The following is a 15,068-nucleotide window of genomic DNA, read 5'->3' as shown; positions in this document are numbered from 1 at the left end:
GATCAGCTGCCTCCTGCACACCTCCCACTGGGGATGTGCCCGCAACCCAGGTACATGCCCTTGACCGGAATCGAACCTGGGACCCTTCAGTCCGCAGGCCGACGCTCCATCCACTGAGCCAAACCGGCTTCGGCCCCCCAATAACTCTTAAGGAAGATCTAGAAGCACTTCTACTTCATTTTTGAGGAAACTGAGGCACAGATGGTCAGCAACTTCACAGAACCAGCCACGGGCAGAGCTGGGCAATGGTGACCATGTATTGGCAATGTTTTGGTTCAGAGCCCAAGTTCTGTCTAAATTTTTCATTGTGATAGTTTGGACCAAATCACTTATTCCAGAGAAAATATTCTCCAATAGCCTTATCTACTTTTTCATCCAACAATTGTTCTTCATAACACATAAACAAGTCCTCGTGAATGGCTTTAATTATAGCTGAAGCCAACTAAGGAGAAATATCTCCAAGAATGAGTCAGACTAAGGACATTTTTATGAAAAGTCAGCCAGCATTGGGATTAGCACAACTGATCACATTAACCCCCAAACTTACCAGAGCCAACAAAGGTTCTCTCTAGGCTTAAAAAAAGGGTGGAGGCCCAGCTGGTGTGGTTCAGTGGTTGACCACTGACCCATGAGCCAGGAGGTCACGGTTCGATTCCCAGTCAGGGTTCATGCCCAGGCTGTGGGCTTGGTCACCAGTAGGGTACTTGCAGGAGGCAGCCGATCAATGATTCTCTCTCATCATTGATGTTTCTATCCCTCTCTCTGAAATCAATTAAAAAACACACCGCAACTTATTTTTTTTTAAAGGGGTGGAGAATTACCTTTATATCTCTTTTTCTCTTCCTCGGTCAGATGTTCTGTCCGTATTTTGGTTATCACACTCACATTATTTACTGTGTAAACCTTGAGAGACGTGTGCAAGAGAAAATAGTGACACAGGGAATCAAAACTCAAAAAATAAGCATAGCAAGAGCAAGAATGCTGAAGCCAAAATAAAAAAAATAAAAAATGCAGCAAAATAAAAATGAGAAATGGTTAACAATCATTAGGATCCTTCAGAGAAAGTACATAAGCGATCAGCTTAGAAAGGCCTCAGCAGTCACTTTGCATCTCAGAGAGTTTTAAACACTGAGGACTTAACAGGGACAGGTTTCATCTTCTTGTTGCTAAGTGCTCTCAAGAAGGTCCTGCACTTCAGGCCTCCCCCCTGCGTTTCTATTGTGCTAAGGCATCCGAACCTGCACTGAGGACTTCGACTGATTTCTGGCCATCTTATAATAGGACTTATAATAAGACAGCCATCCGCTAGGCAGGAGGAAAAAGGAGTGAACAAAAGGTTCTCTACACTGATAAGCTTTACAACCAGAAGTCACTATTTAAAGGCATGCTGGGTATTGACAAAAATCATTGTAGCTGCCAGAGGCAATGCTCTCTGTTATCAAGGTTGACTGGGAACTATGGCAGTTTAGAAAATCAAATGTCTCGATTAACAGAGAATTAACTGTATCCAGCATACGTTCCCAGGTCCAGGAAACACACTCAGCACTGGAATGACTGTTACTAAATGTGTCTTGCTGAGCATGACGTCAGCTTTCTTTGCTGCTCAGAGGTCACCAGAGGATTCTGCAGTGCCTGGCTCCATCCCCTGGACCATCAGTCCTGCTGTACTGCAGGGCTCGGGAAGGGCCAGGAAACAGGGCTGTCCAGCAGACAAAGTGCCAGCTGTCGTCTCCACTATGACAACTATGTTCTAAATTCACTGATGTCATGTAAGTGGGCTGCAAGCCAATTGGTTACACATAGGCTAACTAAAAAAAATGGAGACTCATAAAAGCTACTGTATTTTTTATAAAACCACTCAGGTTATAAAAAAAGATGAACAGTCATGTTAAATCTAATCCTCTCTGTTGGAGACTCATAAAAGCTACTGTATTTTTTATAAAACCACTCAGGTTATAAAAAAAGATGAACAGTCATGTTAAGTCTAATCCTCTGTGTGTGTGTGTGTGTGTGTGTGTGTGTGTGTGTGTGTTTCATTCTTACCAGGACAACTGGTACCTGTCCTCATTTCTCTACAGTCGTGTTTCTCTTTGGCATAACTAGAGACCTCCTTGGGACATGCTATCCCATTTTCTGAGAGTCAAATAAGATAAAAATCCAAGTGAGAGACACACTAGACAGTACTTAGTCCCCAGAGCATCTCCATGGCACAGATGCATGACAATCTGAACAGACTCATTTGCATAGAAGCTAAATTGCTATATTAAATCTTATTTTAAGAGTTTCCTTTTACCTTTGCTTCGTAACCATTAACAACTTCTGCTTTATCTGTCCTCCAGCCCCAGAATCCGGATTTAGTTCTGATAAAAAGTGAACACCACAAATTTCTACATGTACAATATGCCATTCAGATTTATCCCTGCAGCCTTTATAGTTTCTTCCCCCAGCTTAAGTTAGTGAAGGACACCTGGAAATCATGGTCCAAGTGTCCATAAAGGACTTTATCAATGACAGACGGCTGAAGCATCTCCCGCACCCTCCCAGCTATCAATCAGTTTGCCTCACCCCTGGCACAGAAAGCCTCCATTCTTGGCTTCTTTACAGTAATTGCCAGCACGGGAAGCAAAGGTGGTGACATTTATCGGACAGCTGTCCCAAAGGAGTGAGTGGCGATAACCAGCGTCCAAGGCTCGCCACAAGGTAGTATCTGGGTCAGAGCATTTATCTGGGTCATCTTAATATGGGCACAGATGTCAGGGGCTCTGGCCCATAAGCAGCCACAATCAGTGGAGGAATTCTTAGAACAAGGACACATAGACCATCTTGCTCCTTGGGAGAGTGGGGGTGGGGGGCAGGAACCCATCACTGTGGCAAGCTGCTTGGAGAAGCCATCAGTGCCTCCAAATGGCTTGGGAGTCAGTCACACATTTTACCAGGCTGGGTGCAGCAGGGGGAAAGGGTGTTAAAAGCAGGGTTTCAGCCCAGCCGTTGATCCCAGCTCTGTGGAACTGCTTTTAAAGTAGCCCAGCATTCCAGCAGCAGCTGCAGCATTGGTAAAGTGCCCCGAAACCCAGTTATTCCACTCAACACATTCCTGGAAAAAATGCATTTAGGAACCAACAGCAGCCAAGAGGCTCTGGTTCTTTTTCAAAGCATCACACCCTGGGAAATGCTATTACTCAGGGGAGCCCTGGCCAGACCGCCCCTTTGTCTAGGACATCACATCCTAGCTCCACTGTGACTGCTGCACGTGGCCCTGTGTAGGGCAGCTGCCTGCCTTCTGCTCTGACCCTGGAGTGAAGTGGGACATCAGGTGGCATGTTAGCCAGTCACAAAGAAGGTCTGTGATCATTTGCATATTGTGTTTCCAAACAGTTTGCTTTTCTTCTAATGGGATTTAGTAAATGAAATGAGGCCAGATGGGGTATAAGGAGTTTTATGTATGCATTACAGCCCACCAGAGGAAGGAGGGACCAAAGCTTTAAATGTCCTATTAGTTGTCCACAATTAGTACGCCGTGACCCTTGGAGGGAAAGAAAGAAATCCTAAAGGGATTACACAAACTACTTACTCGCATGTCCAAGTGACATTTCAGAAACAAAATGATCCTGGGGTGCAGGGGGCTAGAGACCACACCTAACTGATGAATAAACCGGAGCCCCCTCTTAGTCATTGATAACTGAAAATCGAGATACTCCTTTTGGTTAACAAACTCAATCCTCAGTTCCTGTCTGTCACTAAGTCACTTGACAGTTCAGCACAGGAAATATTCCTTTCCTGGCACAGAGTCGTCCGGAGGACCAAAGGATGACCAGGCCACTCCACTTCGTCCTTCACGTGTGCTAAGCAAACAGCTGCACTGTTCTCCCTGGGAACCACCGTGCTCCTCACTCACCTCCCTCAGCACAACCCTGACTATTCCATTTCCTTTTCATCTTCACTCTCCGATGGTTTCGTTTTGTCTTTTAGAAATTAAAGAACTTATTGCCCAGCCAGTATGGCTCAGGGGTTGAGCATTGACTTATGAACCAGGAAGTCATGGTTCGATTCCCAGTCGGGGCACATGCCCGGGTGTGGGCTCAGTCCCCAATAAGGGGCATGTGGGAGGCAGCTCATCAATGATTCTCTCTCATCGTTGATGTGTCTGTCGCTCTCTCCCTCTCCCTTCCTCTCTGAAATCAATAAAAATAAATATATTTTTTAAAATTAAAGAACTTATTTTGGTATTTCTTCAATAATGATGTGAGACTGAATTCCATCCAATAGAGGCATCTTCTTTGGGGTAATCTGCAGATAGCAACATCCACTAATCCAGCACCAATTCCTTCACAAAATCCGCCACTAATCTGCCCTCTTGACTGGAAGTCAGTCCTCTGACAGTTTAGTTACTAAATTCAATGTCTACATCCTAGTTTAAAACCAAGACTCTAATAACTCCTTGGCACTTAACTTTACATGCAGAGGCATATGAAGATGATATGAGAGATCTCAGCTCCCTCTTTTGCCATTTTCACCTCTGCCTGTCTCCACTGAGACCACCACCCCAAAGGCCACTGGCTTGGAGCAAGCACTGGCTCGGAGGCTGCTACCCAATGGGAGAAAAGCCATGGTGGTGGCAGGAAATACTTTGTTTAGGATGAGTTGAGCATAATCTTTCAGAGAAGAGAAAAACCCAAAATGTGATCAGAGGGTATATGTTAGGCCAAAAATTTATGCAAGAAGGGCACTGATTTACAAGCATCAAGCCCCAAGCAAGATTAGAAAAAAGAAATGGATGAAAACGACTATTATAATATTAGAGATCCACATCTTCCAACTTCAATCAAATGAACACTCATACCTCCAGTAGCAAACCTCACTCAAGAGTGCCTCAAATCCTTACTCAATGCACAAGATGCTCACTGGTCACCACAAATAAAGCAGCCGAGCAAACAGAATCCTGGAGAGATGAAGCCACCTGCCCAAGCCGCACAGTTAGCTAGTGGCCCTGTGATGAGGGTCAGTTCTTTCTTTCAGCTCTTGTCACTACTGCTGGGAGACGGCAGTGAGGGCAGGGTCCTCTGTCTTCTAGCTTTAGGGACAGAGCCCTAGGCTAACTGTCTGCAGAGGCATGTGCCCAAGACTGCAGAGTCTTCCCATATCCTTACTGGTAAAGCCATGGTCACCTGCTGTCCCTGGAAGACAATGGCCGTCACCTGGGGAGGCTGACGCTGCGGCACTGACCCCACCCAAGCAGCAGCACACCTGGTGTTTGGGTTTTCTCTTCTGCCACAAGCAAATACCCTCATTCCACAGCTCGATCTAAACTAAAGGAAAAGGGCACTGAACAAGTCTTCTACATGACTCAACAGAAAACTCAGGTTTATGAATACATTTTATATTGGAAATGAAGAAAAGAAAAAGATAGGATTGTTAGTATATTTGTGAAGAGCAAAGGAAACCTAAACCCAGGATAATGTTCGTATTAGCTCATGTTATGCTGCTTTGTTTACAGAGAGCGGGATGTGACATCCTAGGCAAACACTCGGGGCTCTTCCAGACCCACCCCCCACATGCACAGCAGTGACAGCGTCCACTTCCCTTACAAAGGCCCCCACACCTCTGCACAGCCCAGAGGCAGATGAGCAGACCCGAGGTTCTCATCTGGGGTAACTGAGACAGACCTCTCTGAGGTTTCTTCAGCTAGAGTCTGCAATAGAACTGAAACCCCTCCAGACTCTTGCTCTAAACTATTAGGCCTCACTGTAGGGAAACCGGGGAGAGAGAACCACATTTAACTATATGAAAGGTGTGAATTTGACTAATATCAGTGTAACCACATTCAATAGCTTCCAGAAACTCAAAGTCCCATGGTCGGGGACTAGGGAGTCTTGTGGATCCCCAAACACCAAAACAAAAATAAAATTCAAGTAAAATCCATTAAAAGGGCCCATGAAAGAATAGGAAGACATTTATCCAAGACTTAACCAATGTGCTATAAAAGTGATGTATGATGAAGGATGTCAGTAATGGTTTACATTTGGTGAGAGCAGAGATTAACTTTAAAACGCTAGTGCTTAAACTGGCATATTAGAAAAAAAATCCCAGTCCACCCATAATTTCCAATCAATACATACATGCCACTAAAGATGGCAGTAAAGGGAGGAGAAATTAAAATGCAGAGCCCAAATTCATACCTTTCAAAAGCAATATTTTTAGTATCGAGGCTGGTGTTAATGACTGGGCTCGTGAGCCGCCTTTCAACCTCCCTGCCTGTTGGCTTCATCAAGTCCAGAGTGAGGCGCTCCATTTCCTGGGAAAGATCAAAGTGTTCAGTGGTGACCACTTTGTCATCATGGTTGACTTCCATCAACTCCGCCCAGTTGTCTGTTAATGGAAACAAGGGCATAACTAAGTACAATGCAAGTAAGATGCAAAAACAAGAAAACCTCACATGTTAAAATGCATCATCTTTCCAAGTCTGCATTTTGAGCCATCTTCCCCAGAGATGTAGACTTTTAAAATAATTTGCATTCTTTGTTAGCAACACATTTATCTGCGTACTTTTTTAAAATATATGATTACAAAATATACATTATTTATGCACAACATTGGATAAGCCATGCCATTTATGGAGGGAATATGATGAATGAGATACAAGACAGAGGCTTGTATTCAAAAGCTCAGGGACACAAGAGATGTTGGGTGGTAAGTAATACACACAAGAGAATTATACAGATAACAAATAAGATACAGGAACTGAGAGGTGAATAATTAAAAGAACGACAAGCCCGCCGATGTGGCTCAGTGATTGAGCATTGATCCATGAACCAAGAGGGCTGGGTTCAATTCTGAGTTAGGGCACATGCCCGGGTTGCGGGCTCAGTCCCCAGTAGAAGGCATGCAGGAGGCAGTCAATCGATGTTTCTCTCTCACTGATGTTTCTACCTCTCTCTTTTCTCCCTCTCCCTTCCTCTCTCTCTAAAAATAAATAAGAACGTAATTTAAAAAAGAACAACAAAAAAATGCCCAGAAAGGATCAGATAAGGCACATGAATGTGAATGTGTTTCATGGTTAAAAATCACTCTATAACTTAGCATGAGCAGTGATTACTACAACGAAATCACTCACCTTCTCCCTTAAATATGAAACTACGCCTCCCTCTTATCCAGCTCATGTTCTCAAATCCCAGCAATGTGATATCAACACGCAGTTTGGCACCACTTTTCCAAATGCGACAGACATCATTTGGGCATATTCTGGAAACCAAGGGCACTGAAGAAGAGAAGTATATTACTGAGAAAAACCTGATGGCCAAGCAGAACACCCAGAAATCAGGATTCTGATTTTAATGAAAGGATAGGAATAGAAAGATGGTGACTGTCACATAGAGCTGGACCTGGCTGGATGTGATACAAGAAGTCACTCTTAAAAAATAAAGGTGGCCCAGCTGGCATGGCTCAGTGGTTGAGCGCTGACCTATGAACCAGGAGGTCATGGGTTCGATTCCCAGTCAGGGCACATGTCTGGGCTTCGGGCTCGATCCCCAGTGTGGGGTGTGCAGGAGGCAGCCTATCAATGATTCTTTCTCATCATTGATGTTTCTATTTCTCTCTCCCTCTCCCTTCCTCTCTGAAATCAATAAAAATATATTTTAAAAAATAATAATAATAAAAAATAAAAAAGGACCTTCTGTTTTATAGCCCTTTATAAAAGTGCAGATCTATGTCTTGTCTGGAGAAAGCTCTAAATGAATTCCTTAAGAGTATGCTCAATGCCAAAGTGAGCTCCTCTCCTTGGCTGCCATCAGAGCTCGAGTGTGTCCATCTGGCCTTTCTCGTTCACATATGCTACTTTTGCCATATGGCTGCGTCTACCATATTGTCAGATCCACCATTCAAATGATCAAATGTCTAAAATGTGCTGCTTTTTAACAAAACCTGAAATCAGAGTGCATATTTGCATTAGGGAAAACTCATTTGTTTCACAGAAGAATCTGAAGTTCTCTTCTTTTATATACTTTTTACTCCATTTCAATGTTTCATTATAAATATGACGTCTTGCCTGAAAGGGAAGTCTGGAAGTGAAAATGGCTGAAAACTGGGAATTAGGAGCTGTCATTAACTGATCAACTAGAAATAAAAGTAGAACATCTGTGAAAATTACTGTCTGTCAATTTGCCTTACATAAGATTTTGGAGAAAAATACATCCATTTTGTAAAAAACAAGCTACTCCAATGTTCATCTCATCTTCTTCCTCAGAATAACAAGTTTAAAAGAATCAAGCTAAACCACATAAGGAAGTAACTATATTATGGTAAGTCTTACTAAAATATTAGCCTTTTAAAGAACTAATAATGTGGATCAATGTCAACTGGAAATGACAAAAGAGACAAAATTATCTCTATGTTATATTTATGGATGCTTGGGAGAAAAAGTCCTACGAGTGGGGAAAAGACTAGAAAGAAAACGCCCAAAGCACTAACACTAGTGGTGCTGAAGTGGGGTTAGAGGTGACTATTTTTCCTAATTCTTATCTATGCATTTTCTAGTTTAAAAAAAATATACGTAACTTTTATAAAGGAAAAATAAACCAATATTCAGGCTAAATAAAGTTGGAAACAGAAATAAATCACAAGCCCACAGCCACTCACCCCAGCTGGTGAATTCCCATTTCATCTGCACATAGAAATCCGGAGTCTGAAGGACAAAGGTTGAAAAGAAATTACCCTTAGTGCTATTAACTAAACACATGCACAGGAAGGGTTAATAGGGCTTTTTAAAGTGGGGGAGGGGGAGAGAACAGAGAAAATAAGAAACACAAAATGCTAACCCATCAAAATAAATGCTTATTTTACATTCAGGCTGTGATTTATTCTTGATATAAAATGTCTAGACAGTTAATAAAGTTAACTGAAAGCAATAAGGTTGGAGGGGGATAAAAGTCAAATCTGATTGAGGGGCTCAATCTGGTTCATAACAGTAACGTAAGGAGCCTGGGAGGATGGGTAAGCACCGCCAGGCAGTGTGCGAAACAGGCTGTTCCAAGCAGAGAGGGGAAGGTCAGCTCCATCTATCAGGCTGGGAACCTGACTGCGAAAGGCTCTGTGTTCTGGAAAAGGCTTCACATTAACGGACCACCCTGAAACTAAAAAGAGGCAGCTGGACCTCACTTCCCCAAGAAGTCATATTCCCCTCCAGTTAACAAAAGACTTTTGCCCCCACCTTCCTCTTCAACTCTTAGAATGTGGCTTTTTGAAGTTTTACACCACCACAGCAGTCCTGTTTAAGATGCTTTTCTGACCTACCAGGTTCTTGGAGAGTGCCTTAATTTCTTAAGTACCAACCTACTTAATTTCCCATCCAAGACCAAGAAGAGAAATGCGAGAAAGTCCAGGTGTTTTTCTGTTCCCTCCCACCTCTCAAGTTCTGCCAGGTTTTTACAGAAGCACAGGGCAGGAAGACCAAGAATCTACCCTGGTTTAAGACCAGCCAGAATTCCAGTGATGGGCAGCGACCCTCTCCAGGGCAGCGGCAAGAAAGGCGTGGGTTATGAGACAAAACATCACCAACAGCCTCTGGTGCCAATAAGCTAAGGGCGGTCTATACCTTCTAGCAGGGAATACAATGCAATGCAGCTCACTATTATGGATCAATAACAGGTTTTAAAAAAGAAAAAGCCTTTACTTGAATTTTTAAAATGAGGGTGACTCCATGTTAAGTAAGTCATTTTCTGTTTTGTCAAATGGAGAAGTGACGTTTTTAGTTCCTCCTGCAGTAAGTTAGATAAGAGAACGATAAATCCATGTGATCGTTGTACAAACGCACACCTATTTTAAAAACAATGCATATAACTATTTCATATGTCATGGAAGGTTTCTTTGCAGTCCATGGAAAATTAATATCTTAGGCAGCATTTACTTTGCATGTCATAGAAATATTTCTTGAAAGGGTGTTCAGATAATGAGCAGTGATTGTCTAACTTCTGGCAAAATTGTTCCTTTTCTCCACAGAACTGTTCATTTTTCTCAAGAAATGTGTTTTGACTAACATCGTAAAGCCAATTTATCAACAAATATCGTTGGAGATGTTTTAGGGAGCTCACTTCTGTGCTTAACTTGAGAATAAATGGCATGAAAATTGAACCACTGGTACTTTCTCATCTCCTGCTGCCCTGGGAATACTGCACATGGTTGACTGATAAGATGGTTTCTGCAGGTAACAAAGATTATCTGTAGAATGGCAACCATCATCCAAAACAATCCAGGACCCTAGAAGTAAAACTGTTTAAGAAACTTCTCTAAGTGTCAAAGAGCCCATGCACTTTAATTCACAAAGACAGGTAAACTTCCCCAAAGCCAAAAAGTGTACATCAAAGAAGGCAATGAATTAGAAGCCGCAGAATACTAATGGCTAGAAGGAACAGGAGTGACAAGGAGAAGATACACGCAGACCTCTGACCCTCAAGAGACCCTGACAATCCCTGTCCAGTCACCAATGCCCAACACAATCTCCCCAAGATGCTCAGGGTGCAACTTTTAAGAAATCAGGCATCTAGACAGATTAATTGCTTGATGTCCATGTGTCTTAGTTCTACTTTTTAAATAGCACTTTATAGGGCAAGTCTAGAAACATAACTTGTGGAAGATCCCACACATTTCACAAGCAGGAAAGGCAGGGAACATGCTCTAAGTACCCAGTACATTGTATTCACGACTCACAAAGCTCTTCGGGAAGGCGCCCAACAGGTCGTCAGGCTGTGTCCCCTGCTGTCCTGTCAGCATTAACCCAATGGTGGCAATGCTATTTTTTTACAAATACCTCGAGAATCTTTTGGAGCAGCTCAGGAACTCCTTCGAGGGCCATGGACGTGTTGTGGTAGTCTCGATGTTGAAGAACTGTGTACACCATCTCAGGGTCACCAGTGCTCACAGCCTCGTGTAAAACTGGAAAACAAAAAGGTAAAACTCAATGGCCCAGTATTCTCCCACTTTCTGACAAATTCCACAGCCAGTCTGGAAAATATCTATATAGATCAAAGACCAACACATTCTTCCTGGAGAGGAGAGGCTGTAGTCTCACGTTATCATTTATGACCATGACTTCTTATTGCTAGCTTGTAAATAGGTAAAAGGAGAAGAAAATAGAGCACTTTTAGCTTCTTGTTCAAACCCTCATCCTCCTTGGTCAAATCCATCCTCCCCTTCTCCCCCTTTGTTACCACTGGTCATGGAATCCTGACAATGTCTTCAGAAAGCTGGCTTTCACTATGTGATCACACAACTACGGTTACATGTAGATCAGGCAAGCAGAGTTCTGCTTGTATATTTCCTGGCTCAGCCAACATAAGATTACCCTAACCAATAATAAGAGAATTTGTGTGTGTGTGTGTCTTACCCTAACCAATAATAAGAGAATTTGTGTGTGTGTGCGCGCGCGTGCACTCACACACGCACACACACACGCACACACACACACACACACGCAGTAAAGTGCCAGGATTTCACTGGAAAAGGCCACTTTTAAAAGGCCACAATTCCTTTTTGATTTTGCTTATCCTGATGGATTCATTGTAGTTCCCATCACATTCCTCGGGGAAATCTGGCCTCCACTCTTGTGCATGGTGGGAAGGGTTTGCACTGAGAGCTGCTTTCTAGATGAGGAGTCCCCTCTACTCAGGGCTTTGGGCCCAGGACATAATTGGGGCCACCGTGCTGTAGATCAACCAGCAGCATCCGCAGCTCCTATCTCTTTGCCCCAGTCCCTAGGCCTGAGAGAGAATGAGTCTTCAGATAAAGATGACTCTGAGGACAATGATGATTGAGACTGACCTTTAGTCAGAAAGAGAAACTGAAATGAAAGGCTTTAAAGATTTTAAAAGCATACTTGCCTGTCCATCCCTCGCGATTTTCTTTTGTAACATCTGCTTTATGTCGGAGCAAGACTCTAGCAGATTCCAAATGTCCCAAAGAAACAGCAAGATGCAATAAGGTTCGACCTCGTGGGTCCACAGCCTCCACATTCTGTAAAGTAAAGGCGGGCATTTATATAATTGGATACATTACACAAAACTGTGGCAATGGGTATGAGAGATCATAAGTACAAAAACAGAAGACTATTTACACATTAATTATGGCAATATATGGAAAAACGAATGCTTGCATACGGGCACAGTTGAAATAGGAATTTGGGGGCTATAAATAAACATGATAGCTACTGAGTTCCTCTTTCTATAGAGTTAAATGCCTAATAAATAAATGCCAGCTACCGGCCTCAGATCATTGAGCACAACCTCAAGTTCTGAACCACACTCAAATTAAGTCTAAATAAGGCTTTCCAGAAATACAACCACCCTAAGAAATGTAGGGGATTTCTTAAGCACATATCAGCATTCAGGTGTAAAACAGGAAGCACAGGCATTTATGCAAAACGGAAAGTGCAGAAGAGAATTTAGGTCAGAATAAAATTATATTCTCCAGTTGGATTCTCACCAAAACACCATTCTCATTATTGTGTATTGAGTTCCAACTGGCCTGAAGTAGTAACATCCTTGGGTCCTGCAGACAATGTGCATGATCTGTCAGGCGTGTATGTGCACATATTTATAGACAAATGTAAGAACACACAGACACACACACACACACACACGCAGGCACCATCAGTCCATTTCCCCTAGAGGGTTTTATTCCAGGTACAGACATAACCTCCTTCCGGTACGTGCACTGGGGCTCCAGAGCCAAGCGCCTGTTTCTCTGGTGGGAGCTCATTCTCAGTGGCTGGGCCCTGCCTTCCAAAGACAGCTCTGACATTCCTTCCAAGGACACAATAAACTGCCACAGGACTTTGGAATATAAAAATGGTAAGTGCCATAACACTTCGTAGAAAATGTGCTTTGTCTTGATTTGAGATGCTAGCTGTGCATGCATTAACTGCAGCCTCCAAAGAGGACCTCTAGTAATAGATAAAAGAAAACTACAGATAAATTGCATTACACCAAAACTGAAAACTTTTATACTTCAAACTAGAGGCCCGATGCATAAAATTCGTGCAGGGGGCTCGGCCCTCGCAGCCCTGGCTTCGTCCGGAAGGTTGTCTGGAAGGTCGTTTGGCTGTCCGGTCTAATTAGCATATTATGCTTTTATTATTATAGATGATACCATAAAGAAAGTAAAAAGAGAACCCATAGAATTGGGAGAAAAATTGTGCAAGTTATGTATCTGATAAGGGGCTAGTATCCAGAATATATAGAGAACTACTCAAGAATAAAAAGACAGCCCAATTTAAACTGGCAAAGGATTTGGATAGACATTTCTTCAAAGATATGCAAATGACCAATAAGCACATGGAAAGATGCTCAACCTCATTAATTATTAAAACCACACTTCGCACCCATTAGGATGGCTACAATCAAAAGACAGACAATGACAAGTGTAGACAAGGATGGAACCCTCAAACACTGCTGGTGGGAATGTAAAATTTGAAGAAACAGTTGGCAGTTCTTCAAAAAGTTAACCACAGTGACTTTATGACCCCAATTCCTCTTGTAGGTATTTATGGGGGCGGGGGGACGGGGACAAAGGTCTGTCAAATGGTAAATGGATAAGCAAAATATATATACACAATGGGATTTTATTCAGCCATATAAAAAGGAATGAAGTACTGATACATGCCACAATGTGGATGAACCTCAAAAACATCATGCTAAATTACGTTAAAGAAGCCAGACACAAAGGCCACATGCACAATTCAATTTACATGAGATGTCCAGAATAGGCAATTCTATAGAGTAACAAGTAGATTAGTGGTTGCCTGGGGCTGAAGGGATTGGGAGAAATGCGCAAGTAACTAAGGGGTATGGAGTTTCTTTTGGGGGTAATGAAATTTTGCTCCCTTATAAAATGAGATCAATAAAAAACACCCACCTTACTGAGTTCTTACAAGGCACAATGCCTAACCCCATAGTAAGCATTAAGAGGAGTCAGCTCTTATTATCATATGCCCACACTATGTCGTTTTATATAAGCTGTCACTTTCTTCCTAAAAGAGATTTGTTCAAATTTCATTATAGTTGATAGTGAGTCTTAGGGTCCTCAAATAATGACATTAGTTCAGTGAGCAAGAGCTTTCAGAATTTCACTGAAATTCATTCAAAGCTGATTGTTTTTTCTTTAAGTTTCTTCAGGCCTGAGCTGTACCGAATTAAAAATACCCACCCCAGCCCAGCCAGCGTGGCTCAGTAGTTGAGCATTGACCTATGAACCAGGAGGTAACGGTTCAATTCCCCGTCAGGGCACATGTCCGGGTTGCAGGCTCAATCCCCAGTAGGGGGCCTGCAGATTCTCTCTCATCATTGATGCTTCTATCTCTTTCTCCCTCTCCCTTCCTCTCTGAAATCAATAAAAATATATCTAAAAAATACTCACTCCTTTTAAGTATAATAGTGCCCCCCAAAAGAAAAGGATGAGATTTCTGCATGTCTCCTTCCTATCTGTTAACTTAAGCCCCACCAACTTTTCTTGCTCAAAGCCTTCTCTGTCATCCTGCTGTCCTCCAAAGGCAGCAAAAGGCGGAGCTTTGAGTGCAGGCTGCAGACTAGGCATCAGTCTCACTTCCTGGTCCCTTCCTAGCCTCAGGTGAATTACTCAACCTTCCATGCCTTGGTCTCAGCGAGAAGTACAGGCTTTATGAACGACCACTGTTTCCTCTGGCGGGGCACCTCGGGCAACCACCTTCACTCGTGGGCAGTCTCAGACTGCTCTGGTCCTCTGTGGCCTGAACTGGTTCCTCATTCCAAGTCCAGGGGGAAAGGTATCCACTGGCCTGGTTCTCTAAGGTGAGCCCGAGTTCCTGAGGGCCCAGGGGGAGCAGCCGAATAGCTCTAGGTGAGTCTAGGCTCTTTATCTTGGGATGGCTGGCCTGGCTCACAGAAGGCTTCCGGCCAACAGGCACTGACTTGAGTGTGTGCCCAGTGGCCTCATGCAGCCTTGTCACAGGCGGGGGTGGACACCTCAGGGTGGCTCCCTGTCAGGCTCTGAGGACTGCTGCCTAGACAGCTCTCTTCCCCTGGCCTGAATTCTGTGCTTTCACC

The 15,068-nt window shown here is 43.2% G+C and overlaps 1 protein-coding gene and 1 long non-coding RNA gene across 2 annotated transcripts in view; one reads left to right on the top strand and one right to left on the bottom strand.

The window, feature by feature from the left end:
• ANKRD13A (ankyrin repeat domain 13A) overlaps window positions 1–14,081 on the bottom strand; it is a 22,804-nt gene extending 8,723 nt beyond the window's left edge. The window contains 9 exon segments of the mRNA XM_014537669.1: window positions 822–903; window positions 2,294–2,360; window positions 6,177–6,366; window positions 7,112–7,255; window positions 8,635–8,680; window positions 10,802–10,926; window positions 11,871–12,003; window positions 12,472–12,537; window positions 13,903–14,081. Of these exon segments, the coding sequence (XP_014393155.1) occupies window positions 822–903; window positions 2,294–2,360; window positions 6,177–6,366; window positions 7,112–7,255; window positions 8,635–8,680; window positions 10,802–10,926; window positions 11,871–12,003; window positions 12,472–12,528 (844 nt within the window). The 5' untranslated portion in view covers window positions 12,529–12,537; window positions 13,903–14,081.
• Window positions 911–10,125, top strand: LOC106725682. Its single transcript, XR_001361609.1, has 3 exons — window positions 911–1,769; window positions 8,243–8,297; window positions 9,994–10,125. It is a non-coding gene; the product is annotated as an uncharacterized LOC106725682 (long non-coding RNA).
• Window positions 14,082–15,068: the final 987 nt, after the last annotated feature.

This window comes from Myotis brandtii, unplaced genomic scaffold, assembly GCF_000412655.1.
Source record: "Myotis brandtii unplaced genomic scaffold, ASM41265v1 scaffold181, whole genome shotgun sequence".
In the NCBI taxonomy this organism is placed as follows: domain Eukaryota; kingdom Metazoa; phylum Chordata; class Mammalia; order Chiroptera; family Vespertilionidae; genus Myotis; species Myotis brandtii.
This window is presented reverse-complemented; position numbering and strand designations above follow the sequence as displayed.